Here is a 24,895-nt window from a genome sequence, read left to right on the forward strand (position 1 = left end):
ACCAGCTTGTACAGATCTAGTGGATGAGTAGTATATGTTTTTGGAGCCAACTGGTAAACTCCAAAAAAGTGTTTGTCGCCTGCGATCTATTTCATCGCAATTATGCAATATATGGTTGACTGTTTCAGTATCTGAGTTACAGAGTCTACAGCTTAATTCTTTATGAGACAGTCCCATTGTATGCAGGTGTCCCTTGACTGGCGCTTGGCTGGTAAGGAAGCCTGCTTTGACTCTGAGCTGATTCTTGCTTGTTTTCTGTCAGCCCTATTAGCACACGTCTGTAGAATATGTACACAGAATACACGTCTGTAAATGACCGTTTTGGAGTAGAATTTTCCTCGTCACGACGTTGGGGTTTGTTTTTGTAAAAACAAAAGGGTTGTTTTTACATGGGGGTGACAGCCACCCTCGAGGGTGAAAAAAATATTCTTTCAAAATAAGTCCGGAAATGGATAAATTAACTAATTAATTCTAAACAACTTTTAAAAAATCACAATTTTAGACGGGTTTTTACAAATAACTCATAAAGTAAGTATTTATTGAAAAAAATATTGTTAGCAAAATGTAGCTTAGATTTTAGAGAGCAATTTCTTGTAAAATAAGAAATTTATGCAAAATATGCCAGATATTAAAAAAATGCATTTTGCATATATTCCGGTCTCCGATCATACCCAATCATGACACGAAACTTTCTTAGTAGTAATTTCATTATTTTTACTTCTTTTGTTAGGGCAAAAATGTGATAACTATGAAATACATTATGGTTTTTATTTCAGAATATTCGTCAACAGAAGTCTTCATCTCGAAAACATCAAGTTCTATGGTTTTGATATGGATTATACGTTAGCAGGTATGTATTTTTATATTTGTTTCGATAAAAATAGATATTTCATGTCACTGCTTTAGAACAGAACTAGTCTATGTCCAAAATTGGCTTTTTGCTGGTTTTTAATCAAAATGTTCCTTGTTATATTCGGTACTTATTGCATAAATATTATAAGTCCAGTTTTACAATTATTTAAGCATCTCAAATAATACAGAAGTAGCCTATGTCCACCATCTTAATTTTGTTAATGCGGAAGTAGTGTATATGTATTTATCAGTTCTCTTCTCATCAGGGGTGATTTAAATCAAATATACTTAGTGCAAAACTAGCCTATCTGGAGATAGACTAGTAGAATTATTATTATGTAGAATGAACCGTTCTCTCAGAAACAACGCTTGAATCGACTGGAGATTTTGAATGTCAGTTACGAGCGCGAACTCAATTTTAAATAAAATTTGTATCAACTCGACGGTAAAAATTCGAGATATTTTAACAGGTTAAGCGCCACGGCGGACACGAGTATCCCATTTGAATTTCGCCGCCTTGGCCACGGCGGACACCGGTGTCTTCTTGACTTTAAATTTTTCATCATCCTTTCCCGACTGCGAGGACACGATTTTATGCGGTTTTTGCATAGGAATGTGTCCGCTATAGCCCTGCTATATAGAATGTTGAACCAGGTTCTGTGTAGCAATTTCGATTAGAAAAATCTGGTGTAAAAACTAACTTGAGCTCTTTTATTAAGTATAGAAATAAGAATACCTACAATTGATAAAAAAATGTATTAAACAAATAAGCTATAGAAATACCTATCTATTATAGATTTGTACATACATTTATTAAAAAAAAAAATAATGAGTTTTGAGAAATAAATTGAAACATTCCAGACAAAACCTGGAAAAAGGACTATTTTCGCACTGGGCACAGTACATTATTACTTTCTTTACTTTATTTTTATCTATCAGTCCATCCTGTTTTCTCTTGTAATATCCCTTGCAGTACCGTCTATTTTCCCGTGCCTTACAGTCTAATTTTGTAAATACGTGAGCATTGAGGTTTATTGTTTCACGACGTGTACGTTCATAAAACTGTCCGCTTTCAAATTTTAACAATTCTTCAATAACTGCATATCGAAAATCATTTATGGATATGTTGGTCTGTTCAGCTTAGTTGTAGATGAAATGGGCATTAACAATTGAAGTACCAGTTAAAATTTCTATAGTTATTTATTTGTACCAACGGACAGTTCGTCGCAGCGCCGTACTGTAACTCGACATCCGATCAGATAAATCAATGGAGCTTTTACCTAAATTGTAATCAATTACCGCTTTCGATTTTTGAATATTATTTCCCCGGCGTTGAAGTTGGGCGATTTCAGTGTTGTGGCAGGTGAATAAAACCAAAACATCTTTTTTGTCATGCCACTTGAGGACACATATTCCTCTTTCAAATTCTCTGGCAATTACTTCACCATTTTTAAGTTTTTTATTTATTACTTCGGCTGGATTACTCTTGCGATTATTTTGCAAAGTTCCGAGACAATGGGTGTTGTTATCCAAAAGTATGTGCGCTAATTAAAGGTTTGTATACCAGTTATCAGTTCTACAGACAAATTCTACCAGACCCTAAAATTCCTCGCGACAATTTTAACACTAGGTAGAGGCTGCTAATTCACCTTGCTTCTCTTTTCCTGCATATACACTTAGGTTTCACGTATAACCACTATGAGTACATAATTTAAATAGTTTAATGCCATATTTACGGCACTATTGTGGATTATACTGCTTGAAGAGTAAACGTCCCTGAAACGGTACCATGATTTCATCGATGCAAAATGTTTTCCTGGTGTAAATATTTTTTGATAGTTGCTTATGATTTGGTCTAGAAGTGGTTGCACTTTATACATACGGTTTCCTTCTGGGCACTTAGAGTTATCTGAGAAGTGCTATATTTTCAGAAGTAACTCATATCGGTTGCGGCTCATAATATTAGTAGCAACATTATTTTTGAACATCCACTTCGTTGGCGAATAATCCCGAATGGAATTCATTCGCAATATTCCCATGTAGCACAGTAAACCTAAAAATTGTGAATATGGTGTCCGATCGATTTGAACGTCTCTGGTGGGCCAAAGCGGACACCAGTGACCGCTCTATTTTTTTTTAACTGTTTGTAAAAAATGGTTCGAATCGTTTGGATTCGATTTGAATGCGGATTAAATGTTAAAGTTTTGTTTAATATTGGTTTGGTGCAGGAGAACATTTTGGTGAAAAATCCTTGGGGCTTAACGCTGTTAATCAGAGTGTCCTATCGACAAAAATTAAAATGTGTTTTAAATTGCGTAAATGACATTCAAAATCGTCGGTCGCTTCAAGCGGTGTTTCTGAGAGAACGGTTCATTCTACAAAAAAAGTGCTAATAAACATTTTTGTTGAAAATTATCCCAGCTACATTTTTTATTTGAAAAATTTTTTTCTACGGCTTACAGATTCTTGGTAAATAAATGGGTTTTTTTCCGTTTTTTCACCCCTACGAAGGGGCGTTTTAGGGGGAACGACTAGGAAACTTTTTGTATCTTTTTTATGATCCCAAAGTTGACATTTTCAACAAAAAGAGAAATATGACTGGAGTCGCCAACAATAATAAAATGAAAAATAAATATGACAGGGGAAATTTAGAGGTGGTACTGAACAACAAACCATGAGAGAGAATGTGTTAATATGATTAGGACAAGTTCAACACAAACATGATAATCACCAAGATGAAGAATCGCTAAGTGTTGAGTTCCTGGAAGGAGTTGGACAGCAAAGCAAAGAAATTCTAGTAGACGGTAAACAGGGTAAAGTGATTAAAAATAACAAATATAGAGATAAAATCAATGATGCCGATAATGGCTTCAAATACGCACAAAAACGTTACATTCAAACAAAATAGTTGAGAAAATTTATAAAAACTTACAACAAATAATTTTTAATTTCTGAGAAAACTCAAAAAATATTTTTCATAAAAATTCGTCAAGAAACTGTTTTAAAACTTTCAGAAGGCCCTTCAATAAATTACCCTGTATTCACTACCTACTTAAGCGTCGACAGAGGAACAAAATACTGGCCACGGAGAGGAAAATTCTTCGTAGACTCTGCAGTAAAGTGAATTTATACCCATAGCCCTTATTCATAACCTCGCTGACATACAACCTATCACTTCCCCCGAATCTGATCGATCGATAAGAAATACGTTTTGAGGACATCCCAGACATCCTAGAGGACATCTAATTTTCAGACACCCAAAACGAAATTACCATTCTTACCTTCATTACGCTGACTTCTATCGTCCTCGTCCCTGACCTGGGGGTAGAGCATTATGATGCCCTCTAAAACCCTCCTTGTTGATATCGAATAATTCAGTAAATTAAAGACAGGGGGAGACTGGTTTTCTATGGTTCCCAATCTCATTACACAACGATAATTGTCTTTAGTGAAGTAATAGCCACAGCTCCTACAGCTTTCCTCCACGTGTTTCCAAAATAGACCAAACAATCTGAAAAGGTCCAATCACACCCGAAAAATAAAAAAAAACTATAAATAATATCTCCTATCAAATCCCATCCTGGATTCCATTCCTTGTGGAAAAGGCTTGTAATAAGCTTTAACCAAGGATCTCCCACTTCTTTGCCTTATCATCCCTTTTACACCCTTATTCATAGTAAATTGTCAGAGTGTCATAAAAATCCTGTTATTACTGTATAATTGTCTTCCTAATTTTCCTTTTTTTAGAGTACAAATCTCCCGAATATGAAAAATTAGGTTTCGATTTAGTTAAGGAGCATATGGTGTCGATAGGATACCCACAAGAAATTTTACAATTTGAGTATGATCCAACATTTGCAGTAAGGTAAGTCTTTTTATGTAACGTTCTCACAATAAATTGCTACTTAATTTTAGACATATGGCAACACAATATATATACATTATAAACTGACAATTTAATTATGTATATACCACAGGAATGTTTTTTAATTGTACATCGTTTTCGAGATTTATAGATTAAACATGATTTCTTCCTGTCGGTTTAACTGCGGGTAGACTGAACAAAATTCTTAAATTTGATGAATTCCCTAAACTCCAATAGAATAACAAAATTAACTGAAACTATCGGAGTATATGGAAATCCGACGCACACTAACCGGTACTTGAGAAAAAATGTGTTATATCCGAATATGTGAGCCTGAATATTTGGGGAGGAATTGAAATATTTGGAAACATTATTTGAGGCACAATGTCCCAAGGGAACCGTTGTCAACTACAGGAATTTATCACATTCCTGTTGGTTCAACGAACATTGGAACAACACGTCGTGTGAATACTCGTTGGGTTGAATATAAGAGGAATTCTTATTCAAATTTATTCATTTATTAAATTTATTTATTTATTATTCAAAGAAATTCTTCTTGTGTTACTGCGAAAGATCAACCGCTGCAAAACACATCACACAATAAAACCATCAAATTATATTCAACGCAATAAGAGTAATTAGTGGAATATCACACTGCTACCTAATCGATCTCCAGAGAAAAGGAAGAAATAGTCTGAATGTGGATGTGGATTTGAGCCCTACGAAACACCAAATGTCTACCCATATGCGTCAAGTTATAAATAGTACGAATTTAGTTTAGATTATCCACAATTGACCATCATATTGGTTACACATAGATACTTCAATTCTGATCTGTCCAAAACCAAACATTTGTCAGAATTGTTCAGAGAATTATCGACCAAATTATGGTTACGAAAATTTCAGAATAATTAATCGGACGGATATTTTGGCAACGATCGAAATAAGGTTAATAACATTGGTTTATTCATATTGCGCTCTAGAGTGCAGGGAAGCTAAGAAGCATTATCAAAAACAATGCATGAATACGCAGTGAACATCTATCTCTTCAGGAAGTCAGATGGGTAGACAGCAAGAAAATATGTATATTCTCTATTACAGCGGTGATAAAATCGATCACTTATTTGGCATGGGATTCTTACCTAATAAACCATTGAAATCTACAATTATAGCTTCATTTCTACACCCAAGTCCAAGGATAGCAAATAATTAGACTAAAGTATAGGTTCTTCAATTACAGTATTTTTTTTATAGTGTTTCCTTTTTTTCATCTACTGGAAAAGTTTGTTCGTGAGTTCCAGATTAATAGGAGTGGTACACTATTTATTTTATTTAACAAATCTGTATGAGAGGTTGGATATGCAAACGATCGTCAGATCGACAAAGTCTCCGCTTAAAACTTTTTGGCCGTAAAGGGCGTCTGCACTGAAAATGGGACTAAAAATAAATGGCAAAAAACGAAATATACGTTCATCTCCAAGTCTGGTAATTAGACATCTAGACTATAATTGACGATATGGAGTAAAGGCAACGTCATTGAAGAAATCAAAAGAAGAATAGTCCTTGTCAATAAGTGTTTCTATGGCTTGGGAAGACAAATGGCATCAAAACTTCAAAAAATAATTAAACTGACTGTGTATAGAAAGATTCTAAGAGGAATATACGGAGGACTAAAAGAACAGGGTTTGTGGCGTAGACGCTACCTACAACTTGTGAGTTATATAGAAGCTTCGGGGAAGCTGACGTGAAGTTTATTAAGGTAACACGCCTGAGCACGCGGATTGGGCATTGGCTTTGGCTTTGGCTCCTAAAGGGGTGTAGTGACAATGATGATGAATATTTACACATGACAGATCCTTCTTATTCTGATTTGTTCACGATCAATTATTTACCGGAATTGTTCAAAGAACGATCGACAACTTTCATTAATTCTTTTTTCGAGGTCAATCCTCTAGATAAATAAAAATCTTTTTCTTGGAAATATATATGGCTGTGCTATCATTTGGTGTTATCACACTCCAACGTAGTACGTTCCCAACTTGGAAGTAAACGTAGTACGTTCCCAACTTCTCCCAAATACAAAAAAACCATTAAAGCTAGAAAACTTAAAATGTTGAAGCTCTGAGGACTGTAGATACAAATTAATGTGATATTGTGCCGTGCTTATTATACTGTTAAATATTTAACAATAAGCAATTATATTCTCAATTTCTGATATTTTCATACATTTGTTATTTTTTAATTGTATTTTTTAGAGGATTGTGGTTCGACTCATTGTATGGAAATCTTTTAAAAGTAGACGCATATGGAAATATTTTAGTATGTGTACATGGATTCGAATTTATAAAGCAGTAAGTACTTTTTAAAGAACTATTTATTTTCCTAAAATATAAGTATTCAAAAAAGGTACTTTTATTCATTTTGTTATACGCAGAAATTGCAGGTATTTCATTTTTTAGTGGTTTCGACAGTGATGAACAAAAATAATTCCGCTTCATACGAAATTCATTAATTTTAAATTGTATTTGAAAAACTCTTTAAATTTTTAGTACCTACTTACAAATTGAAATACATGTGGGATGTTTGGATTCTTATAATAGTAGTTTCTAAAAGACTGGAACTAATTAAATTTACTGTACGTTTGTAATTCTATGTGCGATATATCTATAGTTCGTTATATCATGTCCACTTATTACTTGTTGTAAAGAATAGTTAGTATTATTTCTTGCGTTTTTCGCTTGACTTCCGTGCATATCAATTTAATAGGGTTTAGTTTACAGTGATACGGTGGAAGTATCTATACTGTGGTAGTAACTTCTGCTTCTTTTGCCCTTTAATTCGATTCCAATTTTGATTCTGTAAATTCGATTAGATTCGCAACTAAGCAGCCTTTTATTACAAAAACCTACAATATTTCTTCAATTATAAGCCTTTGTGCATTAACCTTACATCTAGTTTCAGTAGAAACTCCTTTTAAGAATCTTGTCATGTTTTATGAACATTGTTATTCTACCACATATTTTCTACTGTGTAACCTTGGTTAATCTAAGTCTGATCTAAGTAAAAAATACCTAATCTTTCGATCAGCAAAAGTCTATATTATTAAAGTTGTATCTGTCTTAGAATTTAAAATCTCCCAAAATACACAAAGAAAACGTACCTCGTCGCCACAACCAATAATTTACTTGCATACAAACTCGCAAAATACTTATTAAATAAATTTTAGTCTTATACTAGCTTCGTCCTATATTCGCATTCTACACATGTGATGAGCTTGATTTCGTCTCTAAGTTATTCTGTGAACTTTGATGTGGTTTCTATTTACCAAAAATCCATTTAAGATGGGATCGTTGTTTTGCGGAATCATCTGGTCAATGAAAAATTTTTGCTACTGGCTAATTTTCTATTTATTTTCCTTTTAAAGGCAATTTCTTTTCATTCGTTCTTCATTTCTGATGAAAAACTTCGAGTCATCACTTCTCGAATCATCTCTTCTAAAACCAAAAGTATGGCTCCGCTACATTCATGGTACATTTATCATGGCCTCACGATCAAACACCATCCTCTATTTCTAAGCATCAGCAAAAGCATTAAAGATGCATTATATCTGAATAAGAATTCTAGGCAAATAAAAAAGCCCCAAAATATGTTTCTATTGTAGCTAAAACATGTTATAGAAGTTTCAAAAATAACGATGTTAGGTGAGCCTGAAGGTTCACTTTTTGAACAGTCACCTTACTACTTCTCGGACACTTTGGGAGATATTAGTGCAAGGTAAGCGTTATCACCAAGACGTTAAATTGGTGGAAAAACGCTACCAGGGCTCCTGGTAGGGGGCTAATTTTAAGTGGCATAATGTAAATACAAACCATGTTAATGATGTAACATAGCGTATGGTTTTTACATTATGTAATAAAATCAGATTTCTCAAAAATTATGGGTGATAAAGAAAACTAAGGCCAGATTTGGATTCGGCAAATAAGAATCTACAAAATTCAGCTATTTAAGCAAAGTTTAAAAAAAGTGTTGTCCTGTGTTAATAATGCATGCTTCAAATTCAAATACAGACAAATTTCACTAATCGACACACTAAGAAAAATCTTTGATAGTATCCTAAGGGAGAGACTCGCCGATTTTCTAGATTCACACATTCACCCCATTGTCAACATAAATTCCAACCTGGTAGATCAACCCCACATGCATTACTCGACCTCACCATAAATTTCACGAATTGTATTAACGATAATAATATCGCCATAGCCACAGTCCTGGATGTACAAAAGGCATTTGATTAAGTCTGCCACAATGGACATCTGGTTTCCTTAACAACACAGTTACACAACTGTAGGAGTTAAAATACACGATTGCTTTTTTACTCGATTCATTCCTCAAACAGGAGTCCCTCAAAATTCCACTTTAGCTTCTTTATTGTATAAAATATAAAACAACGACAGTTATAACAGATACATCAACAGATACCCATATACCTCTACGTAGATGTGACAGCTCTTATAACTACAACAATCAGGCACAACCTTGCGAGCATATTTATCAGTGCCGAAAACATTAAAACTTTGCTCAAAAACTGGTGCAATAATTGGAGTAACTTGATAGACCCATACGTAGTCAGGGTCTCGAGTAAGGGCCAATATGTTCTCTTTCGGTTAAATCGGAAAACATTGACAATATATCGTTTTAATTTTAATCATCACTTCCTTTAAAATGTAATTTCAATATTTTTATACCGTATCGTGAGAGGATTTTAATGCAAGTACTCATGTTTTCACTGATGATGGTCAGATAGGGTCTAAAACGTCTTGAAAATTGTAATCCGTTTTGATGTTTTCTTTATTTTAATATTTCAACTTTATACCAATTACACTAGAAGTATTTTACTTCATTGTAAAAGTATATTTTATTATATCTCTTTCATTTACATAATATATTTTTTTATGTTTCAGTTCCCGTGTTTATGAACTATATCCCAATAAATTTTTAACGCTGGACGAATCTCGAGTGTACGTACTGAATACACTATTTAATTTACCTGAGACTTATTTGTTAGCTTGTTTAGTAGACTTTTTCACCAATTGTAAGGAATACTCTAAAACAGACTCGGGAGTAAAATGTGGAGAACTTCTGATGTCGTACAAATCTATTTTTCAGGTAAGTTAACTTTACTTTTTTTAGTTGTTTGAGTTGTTTAGTAGTATCTCATTTGAAAGTCCGTTTAAACTTCCTTTGAATAGTACATAAGCAATAATTAGCTTCATCCCAAGAACATCAAAATATGCATTTCAATTATGATCATTTACTCCAGTTGTCAGAAACGAAAATGCCACTGAATTTTTAAAATTGTACGAACACGATGAATTTTGCTGATAGTGTCAATTTTGGAACCCCAAAAAGTTGCAAAAAAGTTTGCCACTGTTACCCACGGGCTTCCCCCTGCACCCTCTCATAGGGGGAAAACGGAAAACATTAATTTACCAAGAATCTGTACGTCCCAGAAAAAAATGTTTTTTAACAAAAAATGTAGCTGTTAATTTTGAAAAAAAAAAATAAATGTTTATATTAGCACTTTTTCTGTAGAATAATCCGTTCTCTCAGAAAAAAGCGCTTGAATCGACCAGCGATTCGGTAGAAATGTGTTTTTAAGGTGAAGATTGCAGCTTTCGTACGCAATTTTTGGGTTTTGTCGCAAATGAAGTCAGTTTCTATAAAGCTGTTAAATAAGTAACCTTTGCGCGATTTTTGCCAATTTTTAGGATTCTCGTGGAATCAATAAAATTCATCACTTTCGTTGACCGGTCACTATCGGATTTTGATTGCTAGAGCCTAATCTTTAAAACCTATAGCATGAAATTTCAATTTTTAGTTTTGGCAACATATGAGCCATTTAAAATATGCCTAAAAAACGCTGAATTTAAACTTTCACATTTGTACACGTACGTTTTTCGAAACTACACGTCAGGTACAAATTGGCTGGCTGGAAGACATGACGTCTTCGTAGGAACATTTCCCGTGACGTGAGATCATTTGTAATGTGAAAGTTAAAATTCAGCGTTTTTAGACATATTTCAAATCCCTCATATTTGTTGCCAAAACAAAATTAAAATTTATGTTATAGGTTTTGAAGATTAAGCTCTTACAATGGAAATTCTACAGGAACAAGCGTAGGTGGCGATAGGAAATATTAATGTTGGAAATAGGTGTAGTTTTGTGTTTTTTTATAATGTCAGTGTTTGGCTGTTGCCGATCTGCCCAATGTTATGCGTTAACAGATCTCGTTTTCGCAACGTCCACTGTGATGAAGGAGCCTAAGTAATTAAATTGTCTGACCACATCGTACCCTGCCATGTTTCTTATCTCTGTTTGGTTACTTCCGCTTCTATCGATGATCACTACTTTGGATTTTTATATATTTATTTTCAACCCATATTTCGTACTCACCGTGCCCAATTTATTCATAATTTGTTCTAGTTTCGCTAAAGATGCCAATATAATCGTATTATGAGCATATTGTAGGTTTTTGATTTCATTGTTGCTCAACCTTGCCATTCCTTAAATGTTTAACGCATAATTACACTTCCCTGCCGAACTCCAGATTTCAATTTCAAGTTTTTCAAATGCACATTATTAACCAATAATGACGTATGTATGAGAAACACTACCCAACACAGCCACAACAAAAAAGCTATTAAGATGAAAATATGTAGGATAATTATAGAAAATATGCTGAGAGACCGAAAGGGGAATGAAGACATAGGAAGAACATGTAATGTACAGGGTATAAACGAGTGGATACTAAACAGAAGAAAGAATGAAATAATCACATAAGTAGAATAGAGTAGACAAGAGTTGTCAAAATAGTAAGAAATAAATTTTACCAAACGGTAGAAGTATCGGCCGATAGCGCAGAAGATGGAGTGACAACCTTCCATAGAGGGTTCAATCCGCCAATAAATAAGCAGAATTGCTTGTAGAGAATAAGAAGTTCAGTTGACAACTAGTAACCTAAGACAGAGTGAATTTTATTTTTCATTCTGTCAGGTGTTAATATGATAGTAAAGAGCAATTTATCAATAAGTCTGATTTTGGCAGTACGCCAAAATGAACACGTGATTTTCCAAACACTAAAAAAACAATACTAGATTCAACATTATTGAATTACCAGCTTTTTAGTTTTTAATGGTTTAGATTTTAATAGTTTTTAATGGTAAAAACTGGATTGCCCATACAGGCGTAGTCGTATGAGCTCAAATGAACTCCGCAGTGGACGTGCAAAAACTACTATTTCCGATTTGGTTAAAATCATTTACCGTATAATATTGGAAAATACTCAAGTCAAAAATCAGTCAGATAACAGACATTTTGCTGGTTTTAATGACGAGCTGAAACGAGGATCCATCATTACTAAGAAAAAGGGAAAACATCGAATATTTATTTTGTCAATATGTTCAAATAATTTTGCCAAAAAAAAAGAGGAATGGCCTTATTTTTGATAAAGAAGTACGTGTTTTCCATCCTGATAACGAATTTGTCCCCAAATTAGAGAATACAACGACCGAAATTAATGAACTGGATTTTGTATTAGGGCCCATGCATCTTATTTCCCAGATTTGGCTACTAGTGATTATCTTCTGTTTTCAAACTTCAGTTCAAACTCTAGTTCCGAGGTATCGTTGTTTTTAATCCATCGACCCAAAATTGAAGGATTGCGAATTTGGAATATTTGTCGAAGAAAAATAAAGTATTATTTGTTAGGCCACGTAGGTATAGAATAATCTTTGCGATGGTTTTATTTTTACTACGTGTTTTAATTCCCTGAATCCTTTATTAATTGTTTGACGTAGTCACTAGCCATAAAACAAAACAAAAAACGGCAATAAATGTAGATACCACGCCTGATTAACACGTCAGAAAAAATAACCTTGATTATATGTAGGTTGAATTTTTGTAAAAAATATTAACTTGTTTTGTTTTCAGGATGTTAGAAACGCAGTAGACTATGTCCATCTACAAGGAGACCTCAAAAATAGGACAATCGAAAATTTAGAAAAATATGTCAAAAAAGATGAACGTCTTCCAATGTTTTTGAGTAGGTTAAGAGAGAGTGGAGCCAAGACTTTTCTATTAACGAACAGCGATTATACGTATACCGATAAAATAATGACGTACCTTTTCGATTTCTCACATGGACCTAGGGTAATTTTTTTATATAAATTTTATCAAATATTGCTAAATTGTCGTGAATGGATAAGAAATTTTGTTATCATCTAGTATGTATTCGCTCCGTGCGTAATCATGGTAGGAGTACCTTGAAACGATGCCAGCGTGCGTAGCGGTGAAATATGACAAAATTGGACCTATCTTTTTACACATAAATTTTATCAAAAATGGGTGAAAATACATGTTGCGTATTTATCTGTGCTAATAATAGCAAAAATAGTGAGTGTAGTTTTTATAGTTTTGCAAAGAGTACATATAAATTAGAGAAAAGAAAAAGATGCATTCGTGCTATTTAATATGAAAAAGTAAAAATATCAAATAATTCACTTTTATGCAATTGAAATAGGAAAAATTTAAATAATTTACCTATAATGATATTTCATAAGGCTATAAGCTAACTGCAACCTGCCTGATGACTTTAGCTTTTATATCATAACTTTTACTATTATTGTTTTTAATTACATGCTTTTTCACATGAAAAACTTGATTTGCCAGTACTAGATTTTCCCTTTCTTTTCCGTTTGGGGTTGAAAAGATAAATTCTGATGAATTTTTAGAAACCCAGTTTTTAATACTACACTTATTTTGTATATAAACTGAAAAAATATAATTAAAAAACTAATTATTAATAACTGTCAATTTCGTATGTAAACATATGTTTAACCTCAAATTGGGAGGTCCAAAACTGTCAGATGAAGGCGGTAGGTGTCGCGTCACTCACGCACGGAGCGAAAAAGATAAGCGTTAAAAAGACTAGAAAAAATGCCAACGTAATCATGCAATATGCACCATAAATAAACAGTACCACTGTTTATGTACCAAAATATGCACCATAGTTTGAAAAGTAAATGTTCGACATTATGATGTCTTTAATATTTTGATGAACTTGACGACACGAGACTTGACAGGCCCCTTTGACAAGTGTCAACAATTCTACCAACGTTAAAATGACATGACGTATACAAGGGTGATACGCAAAGTAAGGGGGAATTAATTGAATTGATTTAGTAGAAAATTAAAATAAAAAAAATAATTAATCAGGATATTTAGTTATAACAAATTTTGTGCGTCAACTATTTTTAGGAAAACAAAAGAGAAAGTTAACAAAAAAACGAAATCTAAAATTTAACGTTTATAACGATACACGGTTCAATTATTACCATTAAAAATCTTAGTAAAAACACCTTTTTTCCAGCCCGAAGATCCTCATCGAAACTGGAAAACCTACTTTGATATAGTCGTCTGCGACGCTCGTAAACCACTCTTCTTCGGCGAAGGAACTATCCTCCGCCAAGTGGACACTTCCACCGGAGGTCTTCGAGTGGGCGTCCATACAGGTCCTCTGCTGTCCGACCACGTCTATTCTGGAGGCTCTTGTGACGTCTTTACGAAATTCATCGGGGCCAAAGGAAAAGACGTGCTCTATGTTGGGGATCACATTTTCGGTGATATTTTGAAGAGTAAGAAGATCAGAGGATGGCGTACCTTCTTGATCGTGCCCGAATTAGTTAGAGAGTTGCACGTGTGGACTGATAAGTGTCAGCTGTTTGAGGAATTACAGGGATTGGATATTAAATTAGGAGAAATGTACAAGTAAGTAGCCGGGTCTGAGAAAGTCAATTCTTAATAGTCTTTTAATTCAATTAATTTTTATTTTAAGCCTGCAAAATACCGAAGTTTTTTTAACTTACCCATAATTAAAGGTTTCAGTTTTCTGTGCCCGTAGAATTTCCACAAAGCAGAAGCGTATGCTGTGTTTTCCTCCATGACATTTTTCATTTTTGAATGTTAATGTTTTGTTGGGAAGACATTTGAAAAATAGACTCATTTCGTCAGCATTAAAAACATCATTGGGATCATAATTATTCACTAAATTATGCAATTCATTTGCTTACGCTCGCACTTTCGTCGCATATTTTTTTGAAGTCTAAGTCATGCCGTTTCTTGAAATTCTCGAATCAGCCATTGTTGACTTTAAAATCATCGATTTTTAGTGAATTAGCGAACTCTATAGCTTTTTCTTTGACACTGATGTTTTTGTTTCGACACTGTTTTAACCACGTAAACAAATACTCTTCCAAATTAGTTCGGAAATTTTCGTTTTTTACATTGAAGATTGTCTCCTGATTCTTGTTTTTTTAATAAATAGTTCAGATTCTTTTTTAATGATGATTGATAATGTACTCTCGTGTATTCCAAACTGAGCCGCAACTTCTTTTTTTTTTTTAGTCACTTTTTCACTGCTTCTATAGCTTTTAATTTATTGTTGTGAATTTATTAAAAGGTTCAATATTTATAACACTTACGGATTTAATTTATTTCTTTATTTATATTAACTTTATCTGACAATAATTTATATATATATCCGTACGTAACAAATTCGCGAGCGCGGGTTCAGAATTAACTGTTCCTTCCAAATAAAATGTCCTTTATATATGCCATTGCCTTTACGCTAGAATCATCGAACAGCCTTCTCGATTAGCGGCGAAATTATAACGGTAAGGCAAACGGGTATTTTTACATCGGCTCGACCGTTTCTGGAAGGTCCCTTCAGGTAAATTTCTGCCGGCTAATCGCATACTCTCGTAAACTCTAAAACAGAACAGCATTAGTCATAATATTTACGGTTATTTTAGGCCAGGATAATTATCGTAACATTGCCCCCCTCTTAAAAGATGGTTCCTCCTGGAACCTTGTCGGGACTGGAACCGGAACTGTATGCTGGTATCGGCAACTGGACCCTCTTTTACAACTTCCAGTTGTATAAAAATGACAAGGGACGGTTTTCTCTCCGCACCAGTAACTATGCGGATTGCAACAGACTAACACCTGGACTTCGGTGTCTTTAAAGATCTCCTCCACCATATTTCGGATAACCCTCCAATCTAATTGGCGGCACTCCAACTTTGGCATGGCTAACTTTTGCACGTCGGACTCTAGTACGTGCTCTCTCAATTGAAGTAAGGCTTCCCACACATCTCGGTAGGTAGGTTGGTCACGGGCAGTGTCTTTTGTTACCAGGTAGAAAAGGTAACGTGATGCATCTTGGAGTTTCAAGGTTTTACCGGGAGCTGGCACCTGGCATTGAAGTTCTGCAACTCGACCAAACTTCCTTCGAAAGACGGATGCCAACCCTGGTGCGTCTTTGATACTGGCCGGGATGGTAAGGGCCAGCGAGTAGTCATCGGGGTGCGCGAGTAGATCTTGCTTTTCTTCAGTGGTAACACCATGTCTTGCTTTACCGGTACCTCCATAGGCACCCATGAATTCCTCAAACGTGAGGTCAGACACGTCTTGGACTTGGTTTACTTCCACTTCTTCATCTACGTCGTGGTCACCTTCGAAAGACGCCAGCCGGTTATGGTGTACTATCATTGGCTTTCCCCTCGGAATCTTGCTTATTCGGTAGATGACATCGTTGATCTTCTCCATGATGAGGTATGGACCTTCCCAAAACTGCTGCAATTTGGGAGAACAACCTTTTCGCTTCTTGGGATTATACAGCCATACTTTGTCGTTCTTCTTAAAGCAACCCTTTTCGGCTTGTGTATCGTACCGTTTCTTCATTCGGTCGCTAGCGATCTGAAGGTGGGAACGGAACAACTCATGTACATCGTCCATTCTTCTTCGTAATTCGATCACATAATCTTCACCTGCTACATCTTCTCCAGGTCGACACCCAAATTCTAGATCACAAGGTAGTCGCATTTCGCGTCCGAATAGGACTCTGGCTGGTGTCTGGCCCGTTGATTCGTTAACAGCAGATCTGTAGGCCATTGTGAAGAACGGAAGGTATTGGTCCCAGTCTCGCTGATGATCGGACACCATCTTTGTCAAATACTTGCCAACTGTCCTATTCATTCGTTCTACCATACCATCCGATTGCGGATGATACGCGGTAGTTCTTGTTTTCTTCATGCCTAGTCTATCACATATTCCTTGGAATAGATCACTTTCAAAGTTCCTGCCTTGGTCACTATGGATCTCCAAAGGCACTCCAAATCGGCTGATATATTCTTGGATCAACTTATCTGCAACGGTGGCGGCCTTCTGGTCTGGAAGTGCGTAAATCTCGACCCACTTAGTGAAGTAATCCATTACTACCAACATGTACTTGCCCCCATTTTCAGTTTCTGGAAATGGCCCTGCAATGTCCAAAGCTATTCTTTCAAACGGGCTTCCAACATTATATTGTCTCATAGGAGCTCTCCTTTTCCGGTGAGGCCCGTTACTCGTAGCACAAATAGTACATTTCTTACACCAGTCTTTTACGTCGTCGGAACTGTTCATCCAATAAAACCGTTCCCGAATTCGCTGAAGGGTTTTCCTTACACCAAAATGCCCTCCCGATGGACTGTCGTGTAACTGACGAAGTACTTCGGCTATTCTGCTCTTTGGGATCACCAACTGTCTTCTTTTCTCTGAACCGTCATCATTTTCCAGGACTCGTTTGAGCAAGCCATCTTCGATGATAAATGAGTCCCACTGGGCCCAATACGTCTTAACTACTGAGCATAGGTTTGATATTTCCTGCCAAGGTGGTCGACGGTTTTCCTCTTTCCATTTTCGGATTTTCTGTATAACTGGATCTCTCTCTTGTTCTTCCCTTATCTTAGTAGGCGTCCAATCGTCGTTGACAATCGTCGTTCTTAGCACTGCTGCTTCCTTGGATTCCGTTTTGTTGCAGTGGGGACACTCTGCTGGGCATGGCCGTCTGGAAAGAGAATCAGCGTTTCTGTGGCTAACTCCGGCTCGGTGCTCAATCTTAAAATCGTATTCTTGGAGTCGTTCGATCCACCTGGCTATCTGACCCTCTGGATTCTTAAACTGCATCAACCACTTAAGGGCGGCATGGTCGGTTCGGATTAAAAACTTCCTTCCATAGAGGTATTGATAGAAGTGCTCTACTGATTTCACTACTGCCAGAAGTTCTCTTCTCGTGACGCAATAATTCCGCTCAGGTTTTGAAAGAACTTTACTAAAATATCCGAGGACTCGTTCCTGTCCTCCTTGAATCTGAGACAGCACTCCTCCAATTCCCACATTACTTGCATCTGTATCTAAGATGAACTCTCCTTCTGGCAGTGGATACCCTAAAATTGGTGCTGTTATTAAATGCTTTTTCAAGGTCTCAAGGTCTAAACCTCCGGTAGTAAGTACATAGTCCAAGAAAACTTCTCACTTGATGTTTGTCAGTTGGTTTTGGCCATTCCTTAATGGAATCGATTTTTCCCTTATCCACGGCCACTCCTTCTTTACTGACTATATGACCCAGATAATTGACTTTACCTTGAAATAGCTGGCACTTCTTGGGGTTTAGCATCAATTGGGCAGCTTTAAGTCGATTAAAAACGTTTTCTAAATTCCTCAAATGATCTTCGAATGTCTCCCCCAAGACGATTATGTCATCTAAATAAACCAGGCATGTTTTCCAAGATAACCCTCTCAACACATTTTCCATAAGCCTCTCAAATGTCGCAGGAGCATTACAAAGTCCAAATGGCATAACGTTGAATTGCCACAATCCAGATCCTGTGGTGAAGGCTGTCTTTTCTTTATCGACTGGGTCCATTTCTACCTGCCAGTATCCAGACTTCAAATCTAAAGTAGAAAACAATTTACTTCCAGCCAATGTGTCCAATGTGTCATCGATCCGAGGCAGAGGATAACTATCTTTCTTGGTAACGTTGTTCAGCAAACGGTAATCCACACAGAACCTCGTCGTTCCGTCTTTCTTCTTAACCAGGACCACTGGAGAGACCCATGGACTCGTAGAAGGTTCTATCACCCCGTCTTTCTTCATTTCCTGAACAATCGTTTCAGCTTCCTCTCTCTTCGCCTGTGGTAATCGTCGAGCTGTTTGACGAATTGGCTTAGCATTACCAGTATCAATTTTATGCTTAACAACGGTAGTTCTTCCCGTCTTTCCTCCTTTCGGTACGAAAATATCACGATACTGCCGAAGAAATTCCCTTAATTTCCTTTTCTCCATCTGATTTAGAGACTGTCCTGCAACTGCAACCATTTGGTCGAATTTGTCGTTGGAATTATCAGATGTTGTCGCCTGACGGATTATGGATGTCACAGGTACACAAGTTCCTACTTTTGTCTCTTTCTTTATGGTCACTGGGTAGTCGTTGACATTGATAAGTCTCACAGGAATTTCTTTAGCCGAAGTCACCAATTCCTTTCCAATTATGATTCCACGGCCAACCTCATCGTCGTGGTTCCAAGGCTCCATCATAACAGGTCTCCCTTCGTCCACAATTCCCCGTAGCCGCGCTACTATGATCGTTTCGCTTCTCGCAGGCACGACTGTATCTTCTGTAATGGCTGCTTGCACAGTGTTGTCATTATGTGGATGGAGAAATACCTCCTCGTTGCCAACTTTGATTACCTTATTCTTAAAATCCAATTGGAATCCATGCATATTCATTACGTCCATTCCTAATATAACATCCTCTTCGATGTCAGCAACTATAACAGTATGGACGAACTTTTCTGCTCCAATTCCCAATTGTACCTGGATTTCTCCATGAATGTTGGCATTTTCACCTGTAGCGGTCCGAAGTCGCAACCTCGTTGGTAACAGTTTCTTACGGCTGTTTATAACTGTTGGACGTATAATGGTTCTGGTCGCTCCGGTATCCACCAACAACGTATGTCTTTTACCATTTATTTCTCCATCTACATATACACTATCTTCACGACATTTCAAAGAAGCTATTAGTATGAGAGGGTCTTTGGAAAAGTTCCGGGTCGAAGCTGCTCCCCTAAAGCCGACTCGTTCTGGTTTTCCTGATGGTGAGTTTCTTGATTTTATGGTCTTCGTTTTCTTGCATGTAATAATTTTCATCATATTAACGAGCTGGTCAAGTTTATCTTCATCTCCTTCCTCTTTTACAGTCCTAACTTTACTGTACCCGCCAGAGGCCTGCGTAGCTGACTCGTATTCGAGGGCGGCGGATAGGACATCAACCAGCGTCTTGTGACGAGCTAATCGTAGTGTTCTCTGCATTTCATGATCACGAAGACCATCAATAAACGTTTGAACGGCCAACTTTTCCATCATGTCTTCGGGAGCTGTTGGATAAGCATATCGTACTAATCTGGCAATATCTACTTCATATTCTTGAAGAGCCTCATCTTTCTTCTGTCTACGATTTTTAAGCTGCGACTGATATACATGCTCCAAATGTTCGTGGCCATATCGCATATTTAACCTCTTCTTCAGTTGTTCGAAATCATCGGTCTCCTCTACGGCTATGGTCTGAAGCACATCTAAGGCATCTCCTCGAAGAGCGATAGTCAGGTTTACAGCCTTTTCTTTTTCAGACCATCCATTCGCTCTTGCGGCTGATTCGAACTGTTTCATGTAGTTGTTCCGTGATGATTTTCCGTCGAAAGTTGAGACTTTAACATGAATAGAACCTCCACTTCCTTCAAATTTCGGCCGTGTCTCCAACTTACATTTCGTCTCGTCTTCTTTTATCTCCACTGTAATCGGATTGTTACCTCTCTCTGCTGTCCCTGTTTCCTCCATCTTCTTTTCCATCTCTTTCCATATCTTTTCTTCGAAGGCTAACATATCGGCAGCAACTTGGTTTTTTAATGAAGATATTCTATCGTCCAGGGCAGACATCTCAGAAGTGACTTTAGAGATTTCCGAAGAGATGTTAGCAGAGACTTTGCTTTCCAGCGAAGAAATCTCGTTAGAAACTTTGTCTTCCAACGAAGCGATGTCGCCGGAAACTTTGGCTACATCAGAAGAAACTTTCGAAATATCGTCAGAAACTTTGTTCTCTAATGATGCGATGTCACCAGAAATTTTGGCTACATCACCAGAAACTTTCGAAATCGACGAGAGGACAGCATCATGTTTGTCTTCAAATATATAAGTCTCTGGATCTAGTCCTTCTTCTAGCAAAGCGTTCTTTAGCCGTTGGACTAACTCAGCCTTTTTTCCGGTAGAAGCTAATTCTCTGTCTTCTAGATGTCTTCTTAAATTAGTCACTGTCAGCTCATAAATCGTCGTCATTTTCACAATTTATTTTATATTCACTTGTATTATTATTATAAGTCTAATTTATGTTCGATCTCACTTCTGGCACCATTTGTTGTGAATTTATTAAAAGGTTCAATATTTATAACACTTACGGATTTAATTTATTTCTTTATTTATATTAACTTATCTGACAATAATTTATATATATATCCGTACGTAACAAATTCGCGAGCGCGGGTTCAGAATTAACTGTTCCTTCCAAATAAAATGTCCTTTATATATGCCATTGCCTTTACGCTAGAATCATCGAACAGCCTTCTCGATTAGCGGCGAAATTATAACGGTAAGGCAAACGGGTATTTTTACATCGGCTCGACCGTTTCTGGAAGGTCCCTTCAGGTAAATTTCTGCCGGCTAATCGCATACTCTCGTAAACTCTAAAACAGAACAGCATTAGTCATAATATTTACGGTTATTTTAGGCCAGGATAATTATCGTAACATTATCAACATTTATGTTAGCGTTGTTATTTTTTTTTTGAACTCATTTTAAGCAAGTTATCACAAGTACGTAAACGATGTTTCCAGGACAGTGATCAAAAACTGATGATACAGTAAGCTGTTGACCTAATCCTGACCGTCGCAAATACAGCTTTTAAGAGATTCCAAAAAGAAAACAATAGGCCATTATGTAGTTTACATTAAGTGAACACGTGCAAGCAATAAATATGACCGAAAGCACGTTCTTACACGTGCACGTTTCTTGAAAGCACTCATTGGCAAACAAATTTTATGTTATATAAGTTTTGGAAACATTTCTTTAAGTTACTGAGGGCCAATACATACTGAGATTATTTATTTAATTTATAGAGGTTGTGTATTTTAATGGGGTTTTGGGCTCCGATGGGAAGGAAACATATAATTTTTTGAAGTTATAGAGGTTTTTAAGTTATTGAGGTTTGAGTTATCGAGGTTCTACTGTATATACCAAATTATTTTTTATATCTAACGTTTGTCATATCTAAACTTTTGCTATTTCACATTGTATTGTTTTTCCAGAAACTTGGACAGTAGTGCGAAAGAAAAACCAGATATTTCAAAACTTAGGACATCTATAAGGGACGTTACACACAAAATGGACATGTCGTACGGTATGATGGGCAGTTTGTTTAGATCTGGATCAAGGCAGACGTTCTTTTCTTCTCAGGTAATTTTTTAAGCCTACAAAGGGTATACCCGTTAAGATAGGCAGCATGCCCTCACTCACAGAATTCAATTTTTTTCGTTTTTTTACGTTTTACGTTATTATAAAATAAGACTCGGCGCAATTTTAAGCGGCCACCTAATCACCCTGCCCTCAAAAACATCATTTTTCATTATTATTTTTTTTTCGGTGGGTTGCAATCAATTTAGAAATTTCAAAAAATTTACACGCATAGCTGAGGCTTTAACAGAACTTGTGTATTTTTATAGACCCGTATGTTGAGTGAAGATAATCTGCTGCAGTTATTTTGTGTATTTAATAAAAAACTATATTTCTGATTTTTTTCCAGATCTTTCCGTCAGGTGCGCCACCTTCAAAAACCCAAAAAACTTTTTTAGGGTGGTTTTGGGGATTTTTTCCTTTTATAGACTTCAACATAGATCAAATCAAGGTTTTCTTTTAGGTTATATATAATTTTGAAGTAACTGAGTCTTTTAGGACATTCAAAAATTGGGCGAAACACCTTTAAACCCCCAATAAAACATGTTTTTTCAAGGTTTTTAAGGGTTTTTGCGGGTTTAATCGCACTATTTAAGATCGATACAACCTTCATATTAATGAATACGTCTCCAATGCATATTCAAAATATATATGAAAAATAGTATTTTCAGGCCCGTACATGCAGAAAGGTAAAAAAAAAGTGTAAATTCAGTAAAAACCCCTAAATAACTAGCCCTAAATTTGATTTTTCATATATAAATTTCATATTTTAAATATAAATTTTAGACGTAATGATTTAGTTTGTATTGATCTCAAAAATGTGGTTAACCCCGAAAAACCATAAAAAAGTTTTTTTTGGGGTTTAAAGTTGTTTTGCCCGATTTTTGAATGTCCTAAATGATACAGTTGCTTCAAAATAAATCAAAAATATATTTTTTGATAAAATACACAAAATAAAAAAAATAGACCCAAAAACTTTGAAAAACATGTTTTTTGGGAGTTTAAAGGGGCTCCGCTCAATTTTTGAATGTTCTAAAAAACCCAGTTCCTTCAAATTATATATAACCTATAAACAACCTTGTTTTTATTTATTTTTGTCTATAAAATGGTGAAAATCCCAAAAAAATAAAAAAAAGGTTATCCCCTAAAAAAGTTATTCCCCACAACTATCTAACCAAAAAAATAAATAAATAAAAATGAAAAAATAACGTTTTTGGGTTAGAGGGAGGGGGTAGTGGCTTAAAATTGCGCTGAGTCTTATTTTTTAATCACATAGACCGTAAAAAAAATTTAATTCTGGGTGTGAGGTCATTTTGTCTATCTTACCGGGAAGTACCCTTTATATTTATCCTAAACTAAAAACTTTTAATTATGTTCGATATTTTTTCCATTGTAGGTTGTAAGGTATGCAGATCTGTATGCAGCTACTCACCTTAATCTGTTGTACTACCCCTTCTCGTATATGTTCAGGGCGCCAGCAATGCTGTTACCTCACGAATCTACAGTAGCTCATGAGCAACATTTCGTTATGGAGATGCACAAGGAGTACAGTATGGTTACCCCACAATCATCAATCGAAACCAGAGACAAGAAGGTAAGTAATGGGAAATTAGCAGACAGTCTAAGTTGTAGGAAGAAAAGGAACCCGAATATAGGATGGATAGGAACATATATCCTGACGTTCTATTTTTTAGCCTATATTTACAGCAGAGTACCAAAATTGTACTAAGTGACTCATATTTTCAGTGTAGACTTTTGCGGGTTTGAGGGGAAAGGAAATCAACGAGAGGATTTTAGAACGAATTGATTGTCATAAAAATTATTTTCTTATTTTATAGATGCCTTAGATAAAAGAAAAACTAATCGTTGTTAAATATATTTTTTTGGGAACAACCCTTTATCCGTTTAAATTAACAAACTTATGACTGGTTCAGGATTACAGTTAATTCCTATTGTCAAATAAGATTTAATGACTCGGTTTTAGAAAAATGGTCGTCTAGTAACTTTTAGTACAGGTAAAACTTAATTACCTAAACAATTCTTGGTACGAAACAGTACTAGTGGTGTACTTAATTAATGAATATTTATTTCCATGAAATATAAAAAAATATGTTCAAATAAAAACTAACATTATATATATTCTAATCTGAGTCATTTATGTCATCTTCAGATTCATCAGTAGTATCTTCGCCTAGATGCGCAACTACTGGTTCCATGGTAATTTCAATAAAGTTATCAAGGTTCAACATATTCTTCTCTTCTTTCACTACATGCTCGATATATTTTATTTAAGCAGTTTTTTACATCATTGAATTTGAAAGTAATATTGTTCCCCGCTACTTCATTATTATTTGAGCCCACATAAGTTATAATTATCGGGTTTAACTCACAATGATTTGTCTGGCTGCTCGGCCAAGGCCATCAAACTAAAATAAAAAAATACTCACAATGGTATGGCGGCAATAATTACGCCTTATTCTCGCGCTATTTCATCTACTACATGTTTAATATATTTATCTTTATGACACCGTGCTTTGTTTTACAAAGCACGGTGTCTCAACTACAAGTTTAGTAACTCGATTTTCAAAATGGGTTCATTGCATTTAATATTTTTTTTATTAAGCCAATCCTCAATCTCTGCTTCTCTCCATTTAGTGGTTGCTGTGGTGCTATGAAGCGGCGTTATCCATAGCAATAACAGATCCTGCTTCGATTTTTAACAGAATATCTGAAAACCA

General features: G+C 35.7%; 1 protein-coding gene across 3 annotated transcripts in view; it reads left to right on the forward strand.

The window, feature by feature from the left end:
- Window positions 1–24,895, forward strand: part of Nt5b (5' nucleotidase B) — a 91,975-nt gene that overhangs the window by 62,668 nt on the left and 4,412 nt on the right. For all 3 annotated transcript variants that reach the window (XM_072544158.1, XM_072544153.1, XM_072544164.1), the window contains exons 2-9: window positions 777–850; window positions 4,600–4,717; window positions 6,973–7,068; window positions 9,679–9,883; window positions 12,707–12,925; window positions 14,145–14,542; window positions 22,013–22,160; window positions 23,554–23,751. In XM_072544158.1, coding sequence (XP_072400259.1) covers window positions 777–850; window positions 4,600–4,717; window positions 6,973–7,068; window positions 9,679–9,883; window positions 12,707–12,925; window positions 14,145–14,542; window positions 22,013–22,160; window positions 23,554–23,751 — 1,456 coding nt within the window. The remainder of the gene's footprint in view (window positions 1–776; window positions 851–4,599; window positions 4,718–6,972; window positions 7,069–9,678; window positions 9,884–12,706; window positions 12,926–14,144; window positions 14,543–22,012; window positions 22,161–23,553; window positions 23,752–24,895) is intronic.

This window comes from Diabrotica undecimpunctata, chromosome 1, assembly GCF_040954645.1.
Source record: "Diabrotica undecimpunctata isolate CICGRU chromosome 1, icDiaUnde3, whole genome shotgun sequence".
In the NCBI taxonomy this organism is placed as follows: Eukaryota; Metazoa; Arthropoda; class Insecta; order Coleoptera; family Chrysomelidae; genus Diabrotica; species Diabrotica undecimpunctata.